Raw genomic sequence first — 16818 nt, 5'->3', positions numbered from 1 at the left:
TTCAGGGATTCCCAACCTGCGGACCTCCAGCTATTGCAAAACTACAACTCCCAACTTGATCTGATAGCTGTAGGCTTTCCAGGCATGCTGGGAGTTGTAGTTTTGCAACAGCCGGAGGGCCGCAGGTTGGGCACCCCTGGTCTTACTTTTCCCAGCAAAGGAGACTAGGTGGGTCTTTTACCTGAGGCTGCACTTTTCACTTCCCTGACTGCAGGGGCAGCATTCTGACAGATGCAGTACAATCCATCTTGGCAGTTTTCCTCCTCCAATTTCGGAAGTAAGAGGCGCATGCCCACAGGCAGCAAACATGAAACAAAAAATCACCAAAAACCCTTCTTACCTACACACGTCTTTCCATCAGTGTCCAGATCTAACCCCTGTGGACAGACGCACATGGGGCCAGTGCTGCTGTGTCGACATTCATGAGAACAGCCGCCATTGTTGATCTCACAAGTGTTGATGATTTCCATTTCTATCCCTAGATGACAAAATACATTGCTCAAAAATAGCAAATTGGAAACATTCAGCATTCCTGGTGCCAGACCCTCATCAGCACCAACAGTGGGGTCTGAGTAATCAGCAGATCTGCGGGGATCCATGTCTTAAAGATTTAATATGGATGTTAAAATGTGGCTATATTACATCCCTGTGGAACTGGCCTTAGCCTGCTTTTCTACTGTCATTTGCTGTCTTCCTCCATTCACATCTATAGCGCATTTCAAAGTTCTGCTGGTTGCCCTTGGTTACAGACAACAGCATAACTACACTTTGTTGTCAGACACATGATCTAACAGCTGATCTCCAAATCTGTAATCAGCATCTGAGGTCCCACAATGCACTGTCCTCTGGTATCAGGAAATCTGCACATTTCTGAATTTAGAATTACTGTATTATTCGCCCCATAAGACACACTTTCTCCCCCCCCCCCCCCCAAAAAAAATGTGGGAAAAATGCCAGTGTGTCTTCTTGGGTGAATACTAATGATCACTTCCATTATGGAATCGTTCATTAGTATCGGAGGACCGGGCAGCGGTGAATGCAGTGCTCCCTAGGCTCTGAACTCACCGCTTCCTGGTCCTGATTGCGCACAGCGTGAGGCTATTGTCGCTCTGTGACCTCACACTGTGCGCGTTGGGTCTGAATAGGGGAGGTTTATTCATAATTGGGCTGTTATCTGAGGTCTGGGGGTCATTCACATTTGGGGGTCTGATCTGAGGTCTTAATTGAGGAAGATTTATTGATAATGGAGCTGTTATCTGAGGTTTGGGAGTCATTCCTATTGGGGCTCTGATCTGAGGTCTGATTGGAGGTCATTCACATTGGGGTCTGATCTGAGGTCTGATTGGAGTCTTATTAACATTGGAGGTATGATCTGAGGTCTGATTGAGGGTCTTATTAACATTGGGGTCAGATGTGAGGTCTAATCAAAAATATTTTTTTCTTATTCTCCTCCTCTAAAACCTAGGTGCGTCTTATAGGGCGAAAAATACGGTAGATGCAAATAGAGAAAAGAAAATAACATAAATCAAAATCATTACAGGATAAAAAAATTACAAGAGAAAAGCGAAGCAAAGGATTTATAAAGTTTCCTAATCTCGTATGTAGAATTTAACTGCAGGATGGCATAAAATAAATAGTGATTCTCCTTTAAATCTATATGTACTTCTGAAAGTGAAGCTGCAATGCAACCAAAAGGTTCTGTAATTGTGTTTTTCTGGCAAGGACAGACCCCAAATATTTCACAGCCAAAGCAGCAGATTTTCTGCAGATGTTAGGAACGTTCCCCCCCATGGAACACTTACTGTAGCACTGTCTCCCATCAGCTCCTAACTCATATCCAGGGCTACAACCGCAGTGGAAGGAACCTCGAGTGTTGAGACAGCTGTGAGCACACATGGCCAGGCCGGTCACGCATTCATTAATGTCTGTAAGGAGAAGCAGGGGATATCGGAGGGAGATTATTAAACATGAAAACCAGGGGCTGAAGCACGGGAACTTCTGCCAAAAAGAAGAGTAACGGCTTCTTGCTACATTGTAACGAGTTTCTTAATACCTGGTTTTAGCGTTCCACTGCTCATACTATGAAGCTGAGCTGTATGTAATAAAGGCCTACATATCATAGAGAAAGACCATGTGGTCGCTATTGGGAGCTGTTCGTAAAAGCAGTGGTGCGCACAGTAGCTCCGCAGCCTTCTCTCTGCTCACCAAGAAGAGCGCCACACATCGGCTGTACTTGGTATCGCAGTTCAGCTTCATTCACTGACTGTATAATGCTGGTCCGCCTGAGAAGAGTCCAGCTTATTCCACCCGCTGACGATTGCCAGTGCTCTCCTAAGTAAACTCCTTTAGATAAAACTGTCAATCATCAGCGGGTGGAAGGAGAGAGGGAGCTCATGAATACGCCGGACTCTTCTTCGGCGCACTGGCATTATACGGTAATTCCTCAGCAGCAACTTTACCAGTGATAAGAGCGCAGAAATCAGCGTGACTTTATGCTGCCCACTGTGAGGCCAAGATAAAGGATCCCTTTAACCTCTTTTAGAGATTAGTTTTAAGTTTTATTCAGGAAAAAAAGCAAAAAATTAAATTGCATATTTTAAACTGATACCAACTTATTAAAATGAGCTCCCTATTTTGTGTTTGATATCTTGGTATACAATACATATATTTTTGCCTAAACTATTATTATGTCGATAGTTTAAATTGACATGGGATTCTCTTATTTGTACTGTTTCAGTTTTTTTTTTTTTTAACCTTTTTTTTATATATTTTTGGCACATAATAAGTCATCTAATGGGGTCTGAGCTGAGGTCTGATTGAGGGTCTTATTAACATTGGGGGTCTTATTCTCCTCCTCTAAAACCTTAGATGTGTGTTATGGGCAGGTGCGTCTTACGAGGTGAAAAATCCGGTAGATTTAAAAAGACCTCTGGGAGACATTTACACTTTTTTTTTTTTATATTTGCACTTTTTCACTGAAAGGATTCATGCACATGACCATATTTATTTGGCATTTGCATCCGATTCGCATTTCTTGTGAATCACTCATGGACCCATTCATCACTATGGGTCTGGAAATAATTTTTTTTACAGCACATGGATGTCATCAGTGTGCTGGCCGCCCCCGTATGACTCCATCCTGTAAATTATAGAACGTGTCCTATTCTTGCCCATTTTGTAGACAAGAATAGTCATTTCTGTTAATGGGATTGAGAAAAATGTGGATTGCACTTGGCAGGTATCCGTATTTTGTGGGTCTGTGGTTTGCGGACCACAAAACGGATATGGTTATGTGCATGTAAGTGGGGCATGCAAAGTAGCCCTGTGGGGACATTTTACAAAGGGAGTTTTACACAGGCAGTTCTATTTCTTTGTGGCGCGGAGGCACAGAGTCACACTCCGTTCTGCACTGCTCCTTCCGGATTGTGGACCCATTGAAGTGTTTGCGGACCACAATACGGGCACGGGCAGGCAACAGCCATGTGCATAAGCCCTTAAAGGGATTTTCCCAGAGAGAAAGCGGCTGTATGAAGTGAAGAAAAAAACCTCACCGTCTAAATGTCCCTCGCTCCCGCACCACTGCTCCAATACCCACTGGGCCGGCAGCAGTCACATGCCTTGGCCACCATGAGGGCTGCAGACCCAGCAGGGAGCAGCAATAGGTGAGTAAGGGCTTTTTCTTCATTTCATACAGCCTCTGCTCTCTAGCACTTTTTTTTTTTGTTAAATCTTAGACAATACCTTTATTGGGCCTAATTAGCCCTAAATTATGAGTGGAGCATGTGGAGTTGGGAGCACACCTTTCTCTCCCTCCAACTCCAAAAATCCAGACCTTTTCTACATTTTATACGTAACCCAATGTAGAGAAATGCCCTTTTCTCCACTTCCTACACCCTGGTTGCCTGTAATTAAAGGGGTTGTCTCACTTCAGCAAATGGCATTTATTATGTAGAGAAAGTTAATACAAGGCACTTACTAATGTAAATAACAACCAAGAAGCAGACTGGTACTACTGGGACTGCTCTGCATATGCTGCTGTCAGTGCTTGGATCTCCAGTCCCATATATTCCTTAGTGGTGCTCTGTGTCTTTAAAGAATCCATAAATAATGTGTAGTAGAGCATTATAAAGCAAGAAGATTTTTACTCCCGGGTGATTGCCGTGTTATGCTCTACTACACATTGTATATGGCCACTTACTAATGTATTGTGATTGTCCATATTGCCTCCTTTGCTGGCTAGATTCATTTTTCCATCACATTATACACTGTTAGTTTCCATGGTTACAACTGTAACACCCCACAGTGGTGTTACCACTACTGCACCCTGCTACTGTCTTTAATGGGCTAATAAAATGTCATCTGTGTAAATCTGTTCCAGGTCCTATACACTGTGTATTCCTAATCTGTTTGCAACTTTTATGTTCATGTAATATGCCTGGTTCACCAGCAGGTGGCAGCAAACACGGCAGAGCTGTACTTAGGTAGAATGGAACCTTCCATTCTATTCTAACCCCCCCCCCCCCCCTATCCTCTCGAGAGAAGTGGGCTACCTTAATTCCTGCAGGAAGGGTAGGGACTAGTTAGGTTTAGTTTAGGTCTTCCCTAGACAGGGGAAGGGTGTGCAGGGGCACGTCTCTGCTGGACATGCCCACGCCAGCCAGAGCACCTTAAGATGTGCTGGCCTTGAGGCCAAAGCTTGATGCCTCAGCAGCCAGGCGGCTTCGGAGCCAAAGCCCGGGGTCCAGCCGTATCCAGGTAGTAGCACCATGACACACATAAAGAGACATTTTAGGCCGCACTATACCACTCGGCATTTCCTACACCTGGGACGCGATATATATATAGAGGGCCCTGGAGTGAGAATTGCACTGGGTGCATCCCCCCAGGGCCCTCCTATATATCGTGTCCCAGGGGTAGGAAATGGCAAGTGGTATGTTGCGGCCTAAATTGTCTCTTTATGTGTGTCATGGTGCTGCTACCTGGATACGGCTGGACCCCGGGCTTTGGCTCCGAAGCCTCCTGGCTGCTGAGGCATCAAGCTTTGGCCTCAAGGCCAGCACAGCTTAAGGTGCTCTGGCTGGCGTGGGCATGTCCAGCAGACACGTGCCCCTATACACCCTTCCCCTGTCTAGGGAAGACCTAAACTAAACCTAACTGGCCTCCACCATTCCTGCAGGAAGTAAAGCTAACCCACTTCTCTCAAAGGAGGGGGGGGGGGGGGTAGAATAGAATGTTCCTTTCTACCTAAGTGCAGCTCTGCCGTGTTTGCTGCCACCTGCTGGTGAACCAGGCATATTACATGAACATAACAGTTGCAAACAGATTAGGAATGCACAGTGTATAGGACCTGGAACAGAATTACACAGATGACATTTTATTAGCCCATTAAAGACAGTAGCAGGGTGCAGTAGTGGTAACACCACTCTGGGGTGTTACACAACCACCCTGCAATCCATCAACGGTGGTCGTGCTTGCAAAGTATAGGAAAAAGTGTCAGCCTCTCTGGTGGCCGGTACCGTGGGAGTGCGCATTTTTTTCTTTACTGTGCAAGCACTGCCACTGCTGCTGGATTGCAGGGTGGTCGCAACCATGGATATGAGCAGTGTATAATGTGATCGAAAAATGAATCCATCCAGCAAAGGAGGCAATATGGACAATCACAATACATTAGTAAGTGCCTTGTATCAACTTTCTCTACATGATAAATTCCATTTGCTGAAGTGAGACAACCCCTTTAACATTTTACTGGCATAAATATGCCACTAACACAGCTACAGTACATTGCCACACTGTGTAGTAAAAATTCTAATGGTAATGCTACAAATACTAGTATAGCTCCAGAAAACAGTAATACTGCTATTACTAATAATAATACTAGTAATAGTAATAATTAAAATAAAACAGATTTGCCAGTTACATAAATCAGCAGGGACAGTAAGGATGTGGTCATTAATACGGTTGTTGATTTGGATCTACAAATGTCCCTATGATAACACTGAACCATTATAGTAGAGACTGATTGTGTTGTCATAGGGACACAGATAGAGGAGCCGTAAGCTTTTTCAGATTTCACTAACACTAATGGGCTGATTTCTTGTCCTTCAGGTAATTTCATTTAACTTTACCGAGCAGAAAGCACAAAAGATGGAAAACATTTTCCGGCCCATCAGCTCTGGGGCCCCCTTGGCCATTTGGATTCATGGTACCATATGTTTACATTGAGACCCCATAGATTCAGTCTACTCCACCTTCACATGTCTTTCCATCAGCTGCCAGCCTGTACCCGGGGTGGCACGAGCATTTCCCCCGTCCTCCATCATTGGTACACTGGTGCATGCAGCCTCCGTTTCTGGTTGAACATGGGTTATTCACTGTGAAACACATTGAACCAATTAAAGGGGAATTTTCCACAGATCTTCCTACTACTGAACTCCACCAGGTCTGCGCTGCCGAGCGGGGGAACAGAACGAATGTTCAGACTAATTAGAAGTAACAGGAGATAATGAGAGAAATGTGCTACTAATAAATAAAAAGCGGAAACGTGAAAAATGACCGGAGCTCCTGCGGATCAATCCCATTTCCTATCAATGATGCAAAAAATAAGCAATTCCGAACACACTGTAAACAGCAACTGCAACAAAGACCCCTTTACTGTGTCTCACAGGCCATATATCACTATAGCTATTCTGTTCATCCAGTTCCTCCTGGTTCTTCTCTATAAAGCTGTCAGAAGGACTTTTAACCATACACAGCCAGGGCAGTAGCACTAGGGGTCCAAAGAGGAAGGGCCAAGTGTGCATCAGGGATGTATAGGTGTGCCATAACCAAGAATGAGTGTGACCTGGTGCGAATGAAAGGGTGATGGCATCACCACCTACTTCCATACAAGGGGATCTGTAAGTCAAAAACTCTGTGGTTGAGGTCCTAATGGAGCCATGACAATCACTAATGGCAGGCAATGTAATGGGGTTTGTCACCTACATTCTTCTATGCAGTTCTGGTTTTAAAGGTATGAATCAGGAGGTTCAGGGTGAAGATTTCTATAACCCTAAGGCTTCGTTCACATCAGCGTTCAGCCTTTCCTGCTATGTTTAGGAGCAGGAGAATGGAAAGGACAGATCCTAAGAACCCCATAGACTAGAATGGGGTCCGTTAGGTTTCGGCTCAGAAGATGATTTTGGAGCGGAGACAAAAGTAGTGCGTGCAGGACTTTTGTCTCCGCTTCATAAATCTTCTTCTGAGCGGAAACCTAACGGACCCCATTATAGTCTATGGGGTCCTTAGGATCCGTTCGGCTCAGTTATGTGCTGAATCCGTCCTTTCCGTTCTCCTGCTTCGTTCGGAAAGGCTGAGCGGTGATGTGAACGAAGCCTTAGGTTATATTCCCCTTCTACTAGAGCTTGGACATGACATATTATCAGTCATTATAATGCCATATCTCCCATCATTACATGTATGTTCTCCTGTCTCATTCCTCAAAAAAGCAAAGAAAAGCGCTTAGTGGTCCCTGGGGAAAAAAAAAAAGATGAGGGGGTGCAGATCAGAATGTAAGGAGCCGCTGAAGCCCAAAAAAACGACAATTTTCAAGATTCAGATCCTCTATATAAGAAGGAACTTGTTCCTGAGAAGGAGGTGGTGTACTGTAGGAGGACATCTTGAAATGCGTGTGGTCCAGCTACGATGAGCAGGGTGCCTCCATCTTGTCTGACTAGATAAAATCTAATCACCCCTAATTCATCTCACTTACATTCGCAGCGTTTGCCGTCTTCCTTCAGCTGGTAATTCTGTCGGCAGCGACACTGGTAATGAGCCACGGTGATCTGGACGCAGTCGTGCTCACAGCCGCCATTTCCCATGGAGCAGGAGTACAGCGCTAGGATGTTGAAACAAAACATAAAGAAATCATAAGTACATTACCTACATAAAGGAGGGGAGCAAAAACGCTTCCATTACTGATAATACAACCATCTGCATCTGTTATGAACGGATCCGCTTGTATTATCTTTAACATACCCAAGACGGATCCGTCATGAACTCCATTGAATGTCGATGGGGGACAGATCCGTTTTCTATTGTGGCAGAGAAAACGGATCCGTCCCCATTGACTTGCATTGTGGGTCTTGCTCCACATCCCATGACGGAAAGAAAACTGCAGCATGCGGTATGAGAACGCAACCAAACGGAATGGAATGTATTTTGGAGCGTTCCGTTCTGTTCAGTTATGTTTTGTCCCCATTGATAATAAATGGGGACAAAACGGAAGCGTTTTTCTCCAGTATTGAGATCCTATGACGGATCTGAATACTGGAAAATAGAAACTCAAGTGTGAAAGTAGCCTTAGAGCATTGTTCAGCCTGACCTTTCTAGTTCATGAATAGTATGCAGGAACTGTAGCCGAGGCTGACTCTTAGGGCTCATGCACTCGTATACAGACCGTATTTTGATTCCGTATACGGTACGTATACGGAACCATTCATTTCAATGGGTCCGCAAAAGATGCATACAGCACTCCGTGTGCTGTCCGCATCCGTTGCTCCGTTCCGTGACCCCGCAAAAATGATGAGACATGTCTTATTCCTGTCTGTTTTGCGGACAAGAATAGGCATCTCTATAATGGGCCTCCTGTTCCGTTCCAAAAATTGCGGAAGGCACACGGGCGGCATCTGTTTTTTGCGGACCGCAAAAAAAACAGCACGGTCGTGTGCATGAGCCCTTAAGGTGCCATACACATTAGGCAGAAGTTGGTTGATGGACAAACCATCATCTGGTGAAGGATCATTACGTCCATGCAGACATACACACGTTAGTCCATGTTGGCCATGTAGATTCAATGACACAAAGATCTTCCATCCACAAACCATCTTTGAAAAAATTATCTTTCATCCAACGATTGGCCAAACATTTCAAACCTGGTCTTTGTCAGCCTATTTTCATAGGATGCTGGTCTGTCATGGGTCGTTCGTTGTTTTGTTTCACCAGGCGAACGATCAGTTTGGCTGAAATCATCCATTTTGATCAAGTTTAGACTAATGTGTGTGTGGCCACCGCTCCACAGACAGAGCAGTAGATACAAAAGCGATAAAAAAAATCTGTGGAGAGCGAGCAGGGCGTCAAACCGGCCTCCGCGCACCACACGTATTCTTACCCACGTGTAGGAGGGGAGCAGATGCTTGTCTTCCTTTCCTGGTCCAGTAAGGCTACCTGCACACAATGCGGATTACGCTGGGTTTTTCCACCCTGACTTTTGTGCAGAAAAAAACGCAGTCTACACTTTTTTTCTTAGGTGTGGAAATTGAGTGTGCGGATTTTGAAATTTGCAGGATGTTGGATTTTTTTCTAGTGCGGATTTCACCTTTTTCAGTGGAAGGATGAGATCTGCAGAAAATCTGCACCGAAAAAAAATCCCAAAAAACTGCACCAAAAACGAGATAAATAAAGCAGATTTCTTTTCAGTTTTGGTGCAGATTTTTGCAGATAAGTCTGCACTGTGTGGGCACCGCAGGGCCCGTCTTACACCGGTTCCCACCAATTTATTAGATCTACGAAAAGTTTATTGTTTAAACACATTTTAGATACCATAAAAAAGAAGGGGGTTTTGGGTGCCCCCTTTGTCAGGAATACACGGCAGTACTACTCTCATTATATATACCCTAAACATGACTTACCTTCCTCCCATGTCACACCTCTACACCGGGAGTAATATTCCCAAGTGCAGCGCTCTCCCTATATTGTATGTGGAAATAACTATCAATACATTGTTACTGATTCCTTCTATTGGATGCAACTATCTTCTGCTTTTACATTGTTTCTAATTATTCATTTAACCCATTCAGAGCAAAACAGTTCAAACAAAAAATCCAAAACATCTCTCTTGTATAATTTATTTTTTTTACTTCACTCCAAAGGTGTTACTTTTAACAACTGTGGATTACGTTGGTGATATAATGCACCATGCTTCATAAATCCGTGCATTATACAATATCTGGCCCCTCCTCTTCCTGCTTTAGATTTTTCGAGCTATCTTTTGACATAACTTTTCCTGCTTTCATTTTTGCCCCCCCCCCCCACATCATTGGTTTAAGGGGAATCTGTCATCAACGAATTTCCTATTCAACTGCATAGACATATAGCCGTGGTTCACCTGATAAAAACGCAGCTTTTCTTTGGTTGATCTGAAGCTCCTTTCCCGAGTTATACAATTTCAGAATCTGCAAATGAGGCCCTTGGTGCAGTGAGGGTGTCACCATTGCCCTTCTTTCACCCAAACTCTACCTATTTCTATGGTCAGACTCTCCCTCATTGCTTTGTCACTGCCTGGCCCTGTCAATCAAAACAGCGAGGAAGGGGCTGACCACATAAAGGAGCGGAGCATGGGTGCAACAAGAGCAATGGTGACGCCCTCATTGCCCCAAAGGCCTCATTTACATATTAAGATAAAGTATCATAACTCAGGAACGGAACCTCAGATCAACAAAAGAAAACCAGCATTTTAATCAGGTGAACCACAGCTATGTGTCTATGCAAACAGTTGGAGAGAGAGGTAGTCGATGGCAGTTTCCTTTTAAGGTATCGAATGTACAATTATTTCTCCAATGAGTGCCTTTGTGGCATCCAGTATGTAGGTAGAACATTACCTTTAAGGGTGAGGTTAAAGGGGTTCTACAGCTATTTTAAACTGATGATCTATCCTCTGGATAGATCGTTAGCATCTGATCGGTGGGGGTAGCGCCTCTGCCTTCTCGCTGTTTACCGCAGGCCCAGTGACGTCACGACTAGTATCACTGGCCTGGGCGGGGCTAAGCTCTGTTCACTTGAATGGAGCTTAGCCCCACCCAGGCCAGTGATACTAGTGACGTCACTGGGCCTGCGGTAAACAGCGAGAAGGCCGCAGCACTACTGCCAGCGCCGCCGTTTTCTCAAACAGCGGGGGTCCCGGGTGTCGGACCAGAGGATAGATCATCAGTTTAAAATAACTGTAGAACCCCTTTAAAGTACAGATATATCATAAAAGGCAAAGATTTCTGAAGAGCAGTGTGTGCAGACACTATGGGGAAGATTTATCAAGTAGAACAGGCTTAGTTGCCAATAGCAACCAATCAGATTCCACCTTTCACTTTGGACAGCTCCTTTGGAAAATGAAAGGAGGAATCTGATTGGTTGCTACGGTCAACTAAGCCAGTTCTGCTTTACACCAGTTTGATAAACCTCAAAGGGAACCTGTCAGCTGAAAAGCACCCCCCAAACTAGAGTCAGTGGGTTGTAGTGTCAAAGACGCTGAGTGCAATGTGATTTTTATCTTCATACTCACTTGCGTTCCTACTTTGTGCTCACAATGCATGCATTGCATTTTACTGCTGGTTTTTAGGAGCGCAGCGTCGGACTGCAAGGGAGTATGAAGATAAAAACGGCATAAGGAGACTCAGCGTCACTTACACTATACACGGCTTACTCTGGTTCTAGAGGTGTTTTGGAGCTGACGAATTCCCTTTAAAGGTAACACACATTTAAAGGAATGTCTGGCTCATTCTAAAAAGTTATGCCAGAGATGTTTGGGAGTTTCTGTTTGCATGGGCAGCATGGTGGCTCAGTGGTGGGCAGCATGGTGGCTCAGTGGTGGGCAGCATGGTGGCTCAGTGGTGGGCAGCATGGTGGCTCAGTGGTGGGCAGCATGGTGGCTCAGTGGTGGGCAGCATGGTGGCTCAGTGGTGGGCAGCATGGTGGCTCAGTGGTGGGCAGCATGGTGGCTCATAGGCTAACATCTGCGTGGAGTTTGTATGTTCTCCTTGTGTTTGTGTTTTTTCCCACACTCCTAAGATATACTGATAGGAAATTTAGATTATGAGCCCCAATGAGGACAGGACAGTTAGTGATGATAATGTCTGTAAAGCGCTGCAGAATATGTCACCGCTATATAAGGCTACATTCACACGTCCGTGGTGTGTTGCGGACCCGCAAATTGCGGGTCCGCAACACACCAGACCGTCACCCCCATAGAAATGACTATTCTTGTCCGCAAGCTGCGGACAAGAATAGGACATGCTCTATCTTTTTGCGGAGCTGCGTACCCAAAATCGGGGGCGCGCTCCGCAATTGCGGCTGCAGACAGCACACTGTGTGCTGTCCGCATCCATTCCGTCCCCATAGAGAATGAATGGGTCCGCACACTTTCCGCAAAATTGCGGAAAGGATGCGGACCCATTTTGCGGACGTGTGAATGGAGCCTAAGTGAGTAAAAAAACCGATCTGGGTTTGAATGGGTTAAATCAGGGATGCTCAACCTGGCTGCGGCCCTCCACCTGTTGCAAAACTACAACTCCCAGCATGCCCGGACAGTCTACAGTTATCAGCCTACAGCAGGGCATGATGGGAGTTGCAGTTTTACAACAACTGGAGGGCCGCAGGTTGAGCATCTCTGGGATAAATGAATCAATGTAAAAGCAGAAGATACAAGGAATATGTACCAATGAATTAATCGCTACTTCTGAATACAATATAGAAAACGTGTTTTGCACTTGGGAATATTACTTCCGGTGTAAAGTAGGCGGATATACATAGATGGAGAACTAGTAAATGACGATTGAAGAAAAATAAGCAGATAACTAAGACAGATAAAGCAACATATAACAGTCAGGAACAGATACTGGGAGCTGTAAATCACTTTCTGTATACTACATAGTGTACCAGGAAAATAAGATGGAGTCACCATCACCTGGCACAAGGGGGCAGTGCAGAGCATGTGGTACCGCTCTGTACTGTAAAGAGGAGACAAGACGGACAAGAACAGGACATGCTATATTTTTTTTGCGGGGCCTCGGAACGGAGCAACGGATGCGGACAGCACACAGAGTGCTGTCCGCATCTTTTGTGGCCCCATTGAAGTGAATGAAAAACGGTCGTGTGCATGAGGCCTTTAACTGATGATGGCCCAGGAAAGACCATTGCAAGTTAAAAAATATTATATCCTGAGGCCATTGTATGTTGAGGTACTGTACATGTGTGTATATAGAAGTTAAGGCCCCTTTACACTGCTCAATGGAGAAGACGACTGTTGGGAAGAAATCCCCTGCTCATCGATACATGCAGTGATCCCCTCCACGGTATGGGGAGGAGCGATCACTAATGCCGTCGCTTGTCACCATACAGAATCATTGTTTGCCGGCAGCAGAAGCTGTTTAGACGGCACGATCTGCTGCCGGCAAACAATGGTTTCGATGTCCACACCAATGATCTATTACCAAATGAACGGGCTTTTCGCTCATTCATCGGGTAATCAGCGGCACCTAAACAGGCCGGTAACGAGTGAGTGTACATACGTCCGTTAACGATAACCTGCCCGATTATCAGGCAGTGTAAAGGGGCCTTTAGACTGCTATGTATTCCTGATGAAGGGAGAATGGCCCCGGCAATATGTGGAATTCTCCCCTTGTTTTTAGTGTATCTTATATGTCTTATATTTTATACATCTCTTATGGTGCATTCACACGACTGTATGTATTTTGCAGATCCACATAAAATACGAATGACGTCCGTATGGCGTCCGTGTTGCATCCATTTTTTTTGCGGACCCATTGTAACAATGCTATTCTTGTCCACAAAACGGACACGTATAGGACATGTTCTATCTTTTTTGCGTGACTGAAGAACGGACATATGAAGGCAGACAGGATACCGTGTGCTGTCCACATTTTCTGCGGACCCATTGTAATGAATGGGTCCACATCCAATCCTCAAAAAATGCGGATCGGAGGCAGACGAAAAATACGGTGGCGTCAATGGGGCCTTAGGTATTTTATTGCATTTACATTTACTGTAAGTGAGCAGGTGAAGATTTGGCAGAAAAGCATCTATCAGTGGATTTGCTTGCAGTGATATAAATGCACATTTACAAACCTTTGGTTTTGCTGTTAGGGTCCATTCACACGTCCGTAAAATGGGTCCGCATCCGTTCTGCAATTTTGCAGAACAGGTGCGGACCCATTCATTTTTAATGGGGCCGGAATGTGCTGTCAGCATTCGCATTTTCGAATCCTCACTTCTGTTCCGCAAAAAAATAGAACATGTTCTATTCTCGTCCGCAATTGCAGACAAGAAAAGGCATTTTCTATGCGAGTGCCGGCAATGTGCAGTCCGCAAAATGCGGAATGCACATTGCCGGTGTCCGTGTTTTGGAGATCCGCAAAACACATACGGACGTGTGAATGGACCTTTATTAGTAGTCTTCACTCAGCAGTCAGCCCCAATGTAATCTTATAACAGGAGAGGACAGTGATTGTCCATATTGCCTCCTTTGCTGGCTGGATTCATTTTTCCATCACATTTTACACTGCTCATATCCATGGTTACGACCACCCCGCAATCCATCAGCGGTGGTCATGATAGCACACTATAGGAAAAAGCACCGGCCCCTCTGGTGGCCAGGACCATGGGAGCGCTCACAGGCACGCATGCGCAGCAGCTCCCGTCCCAGCCACCTTGTATCTGCACTGCAGCAGTGGCCATAAACCCTGAATACAAGCAGTGTGTAATGCGATGGAAAAATGAATCAAGCCAGTAAAGGAAGCAATATGGACGATCACAATACATTAGTAAGTGCCTTGTATTAACTTTATGTGCATGATAAATGTGAGACAACCCCTTTAAAGTAAAAATCCTGCTTCGGGTGAATTTCAAAATGATCATGCTGTTCTGTAAAATAAATGCCAGTTGGGGATGATCATTACAGACCCATTAAAATGAATCATATAGTTGCCTCCCACGCATTTTGTGGCCCTTTTGCCCCTGGCAAGGATTAGAACACGTGACTGTGAAAGGTTCAGCGTTGAATAATCTGTATATTTATGGCACTCACGGTGCCAGCTCATGCTGAGTCAGAATGTGGCACAATGTAGACACTTAAGACCTGGATGAATAGGCTCCAGTGTTTTATTCTCTTCCATATTCACAGAGTACACAAGAACTCGTGGTTCCTGCAGAGTGTGGCTTCGGCACGGCTGCTAATATTGTTGGAGCGATTAGGAATATAAATGTTAGTTTTGCTGATCGTAACAAATGCATAACATGGCTGGGAACAGAATTCTGTGCGGTGATAGGACCAGCGGGATTACCAACTCTTAAAGGCATCTGCTTTACTGGCAAGGATGTGCCTATTAATGGCTGGAAATGCCCCAAGGGGCACATTCCAGCTCTTAGTATGAGGCTGGGTTCAGACCTGAGCGTCTTTGATATGCGCGTTTAACGCGCGTTTTTGACACGCGTTTTTGACGAGCGTTTTTTGCAATAGTAAACGCGCGTTTGACGCGCGTTTGTGTGATTGACTGCAATGTCCTATGGCCACAAACGCGCGTCAAAACGCCCCAAAGAAGCTCAAGTACTTGTTTGAGCGTAGGGCGTTTTACAGCGCGTTTTTCAGCGCTGTAAAACGCTCAAGTGAGAACCAGGGCCATAGGGAAGCATTGGTTTTCATGTGTTGAGCGTTTTACAGCGCGTTTGAACGCGCTGTAAAACGCTCAAGTGTGAACCCAGCCTTAAGGGTGGTGTCCAGGTTTACAATCCTGGTGACTATAGACAAGAGAACTGATTTTGTTTTCTAGTTTAAAGGGGTTGTCTCATCTGGTTGCATATCTCTAGAACAGGACCCTAAAGCAGAGGAGAGTGCATTGGCTCTCTATTCACTGCACATGCGCAGACGGCCTCCATACATTTCTATAGGGCCGCCAGCGTTCTCCTATTTCCGTGGGCCCCATAGAAATTAATGGGAGTGGTGGCCACGCAAGTGCGGTGCACTCCCATTCAGTACTATGGGGAGAGCGTTTGGTGTTAGCCGGACCTGGCGAAACCCAGGGTCCTGTGGCCTCCACCTTCCCCGTGTAGGTGTGGGTCCCAGATATGCCCCCATTGTCTCAGATGGGAATACCCCTTTAACTTTGGGGGCCCCATTCTAGAGATAGGGACCCGCACCTATCTGACTTTGGTGGCATATCCTAGCAATATGCCACAATATCTCAGATGACACAACCCTTTTAATGGAGGTCGCTTTCACATAGGTTTATGGTGGCGTTTTTCTGCACATTTGCATTTTTAGTTGCATTTTTTGCGATATAATTTCAGCACTAGATGTTAACTGAAGGTCTATAATAAGTATGAAATGCAGGACACGCAACCATTTGTTTTTTGCCTTTAGTGTTTTCTGCCTTTTTTTACTTCTTTTCAAAAACGTGGCATGCAGCAGCTCTGCCGTTCTTTGCCAGGCATTGTTACATCTCTTTCACTATAGGAAAAAAAGGCAAAAAAGAAACCCAGTTCAAACAGTCATTTAAAAATCTCCCAAAACATGCAGGTGCCCTTAAATGGGGGAACAAAGTGAGCATATTCTGGCATCTTTTAGTGGTAAAAACCTGATTGGTAGTGTAGGAAGGAACAAGGTGCCATCATTGATGGTCGGTACATGTCACCGAGGTTCCTGGCCTCGGTGAGGTAAGAGACGTTTTTTTCCTGAAGTGTCATTATTCCTTTGCACTCTGACACTTCAGCCGTTTAGTGTGGCTGTAAAGCCGATCCGGGACGGCTCTTACTGGGAGTAGCCAAAGTGCTGGGTGGGTGGCTACTCCCCACGTTATAAGTCTTGGGAGGCTTATAAAAAGCAGTCACCATTAACCACCTCAGCCCCCAGTGCTTAAACACCCTGAAAGACCAGGCCACTTTTTACACTTCTGACCTACACTACTTTCACCGTTTATTGCTCGGTCATGCAACTTACCACCCAAATGAATTTTACCTCCTTTTCTTCTCACTAATAGAGCTTTCATTTGGTGGTATTTC

General features: G+C 45.2%; 1 protein-coding gene across 3 annotated transcripts in view; it reads right to left on the bottom strand.

Annotated features, from left to right (window-relative positions):
* Positions 1–16818, bottom strand: part of MEGF6 (multiple EGF like domains 6) — a 454527-nt gene that overhangs the window by 61091 nt on the left and 376618 nt on the right. For all 3 annotated transcript variants that reach the window (XM_040429988.1, XM_040429983.1, XM_040429994.1), the window contains 4 exons: positions 7748–7873; positions 6249–6371; positions 1803–1925; positions 341–478 (listed from right to left, as the gene is read on the bottom strand). In XM_040429988.1, coding sequence (XP_040285922.1) covers positions 341–478; positions 1803–1925; positions 6249–6371; positions 7748–7873 — 510 coding nt within the window. The remainder of the gene's footprint in view (positions 1–340; positions 479–1802; positions 1926–6248; positions 6372–7747; positions 7874–16818) is intronic.

Source organism: Bufo bufo, chromosome 1 (assembly GCF_905171765.1).
Source record: "Bufo bufo chromosome 1, aBufBuf1.1, whole genome shotgun sequence".
NCBI lineage: Eukaryota > Metazoa > Chordata > Amphibia > Anura > Bufonidae > Bufo > Bufo bufo.
This window is presented reverse-complemented; position numbering and strand designations above follow the sequence as displayed.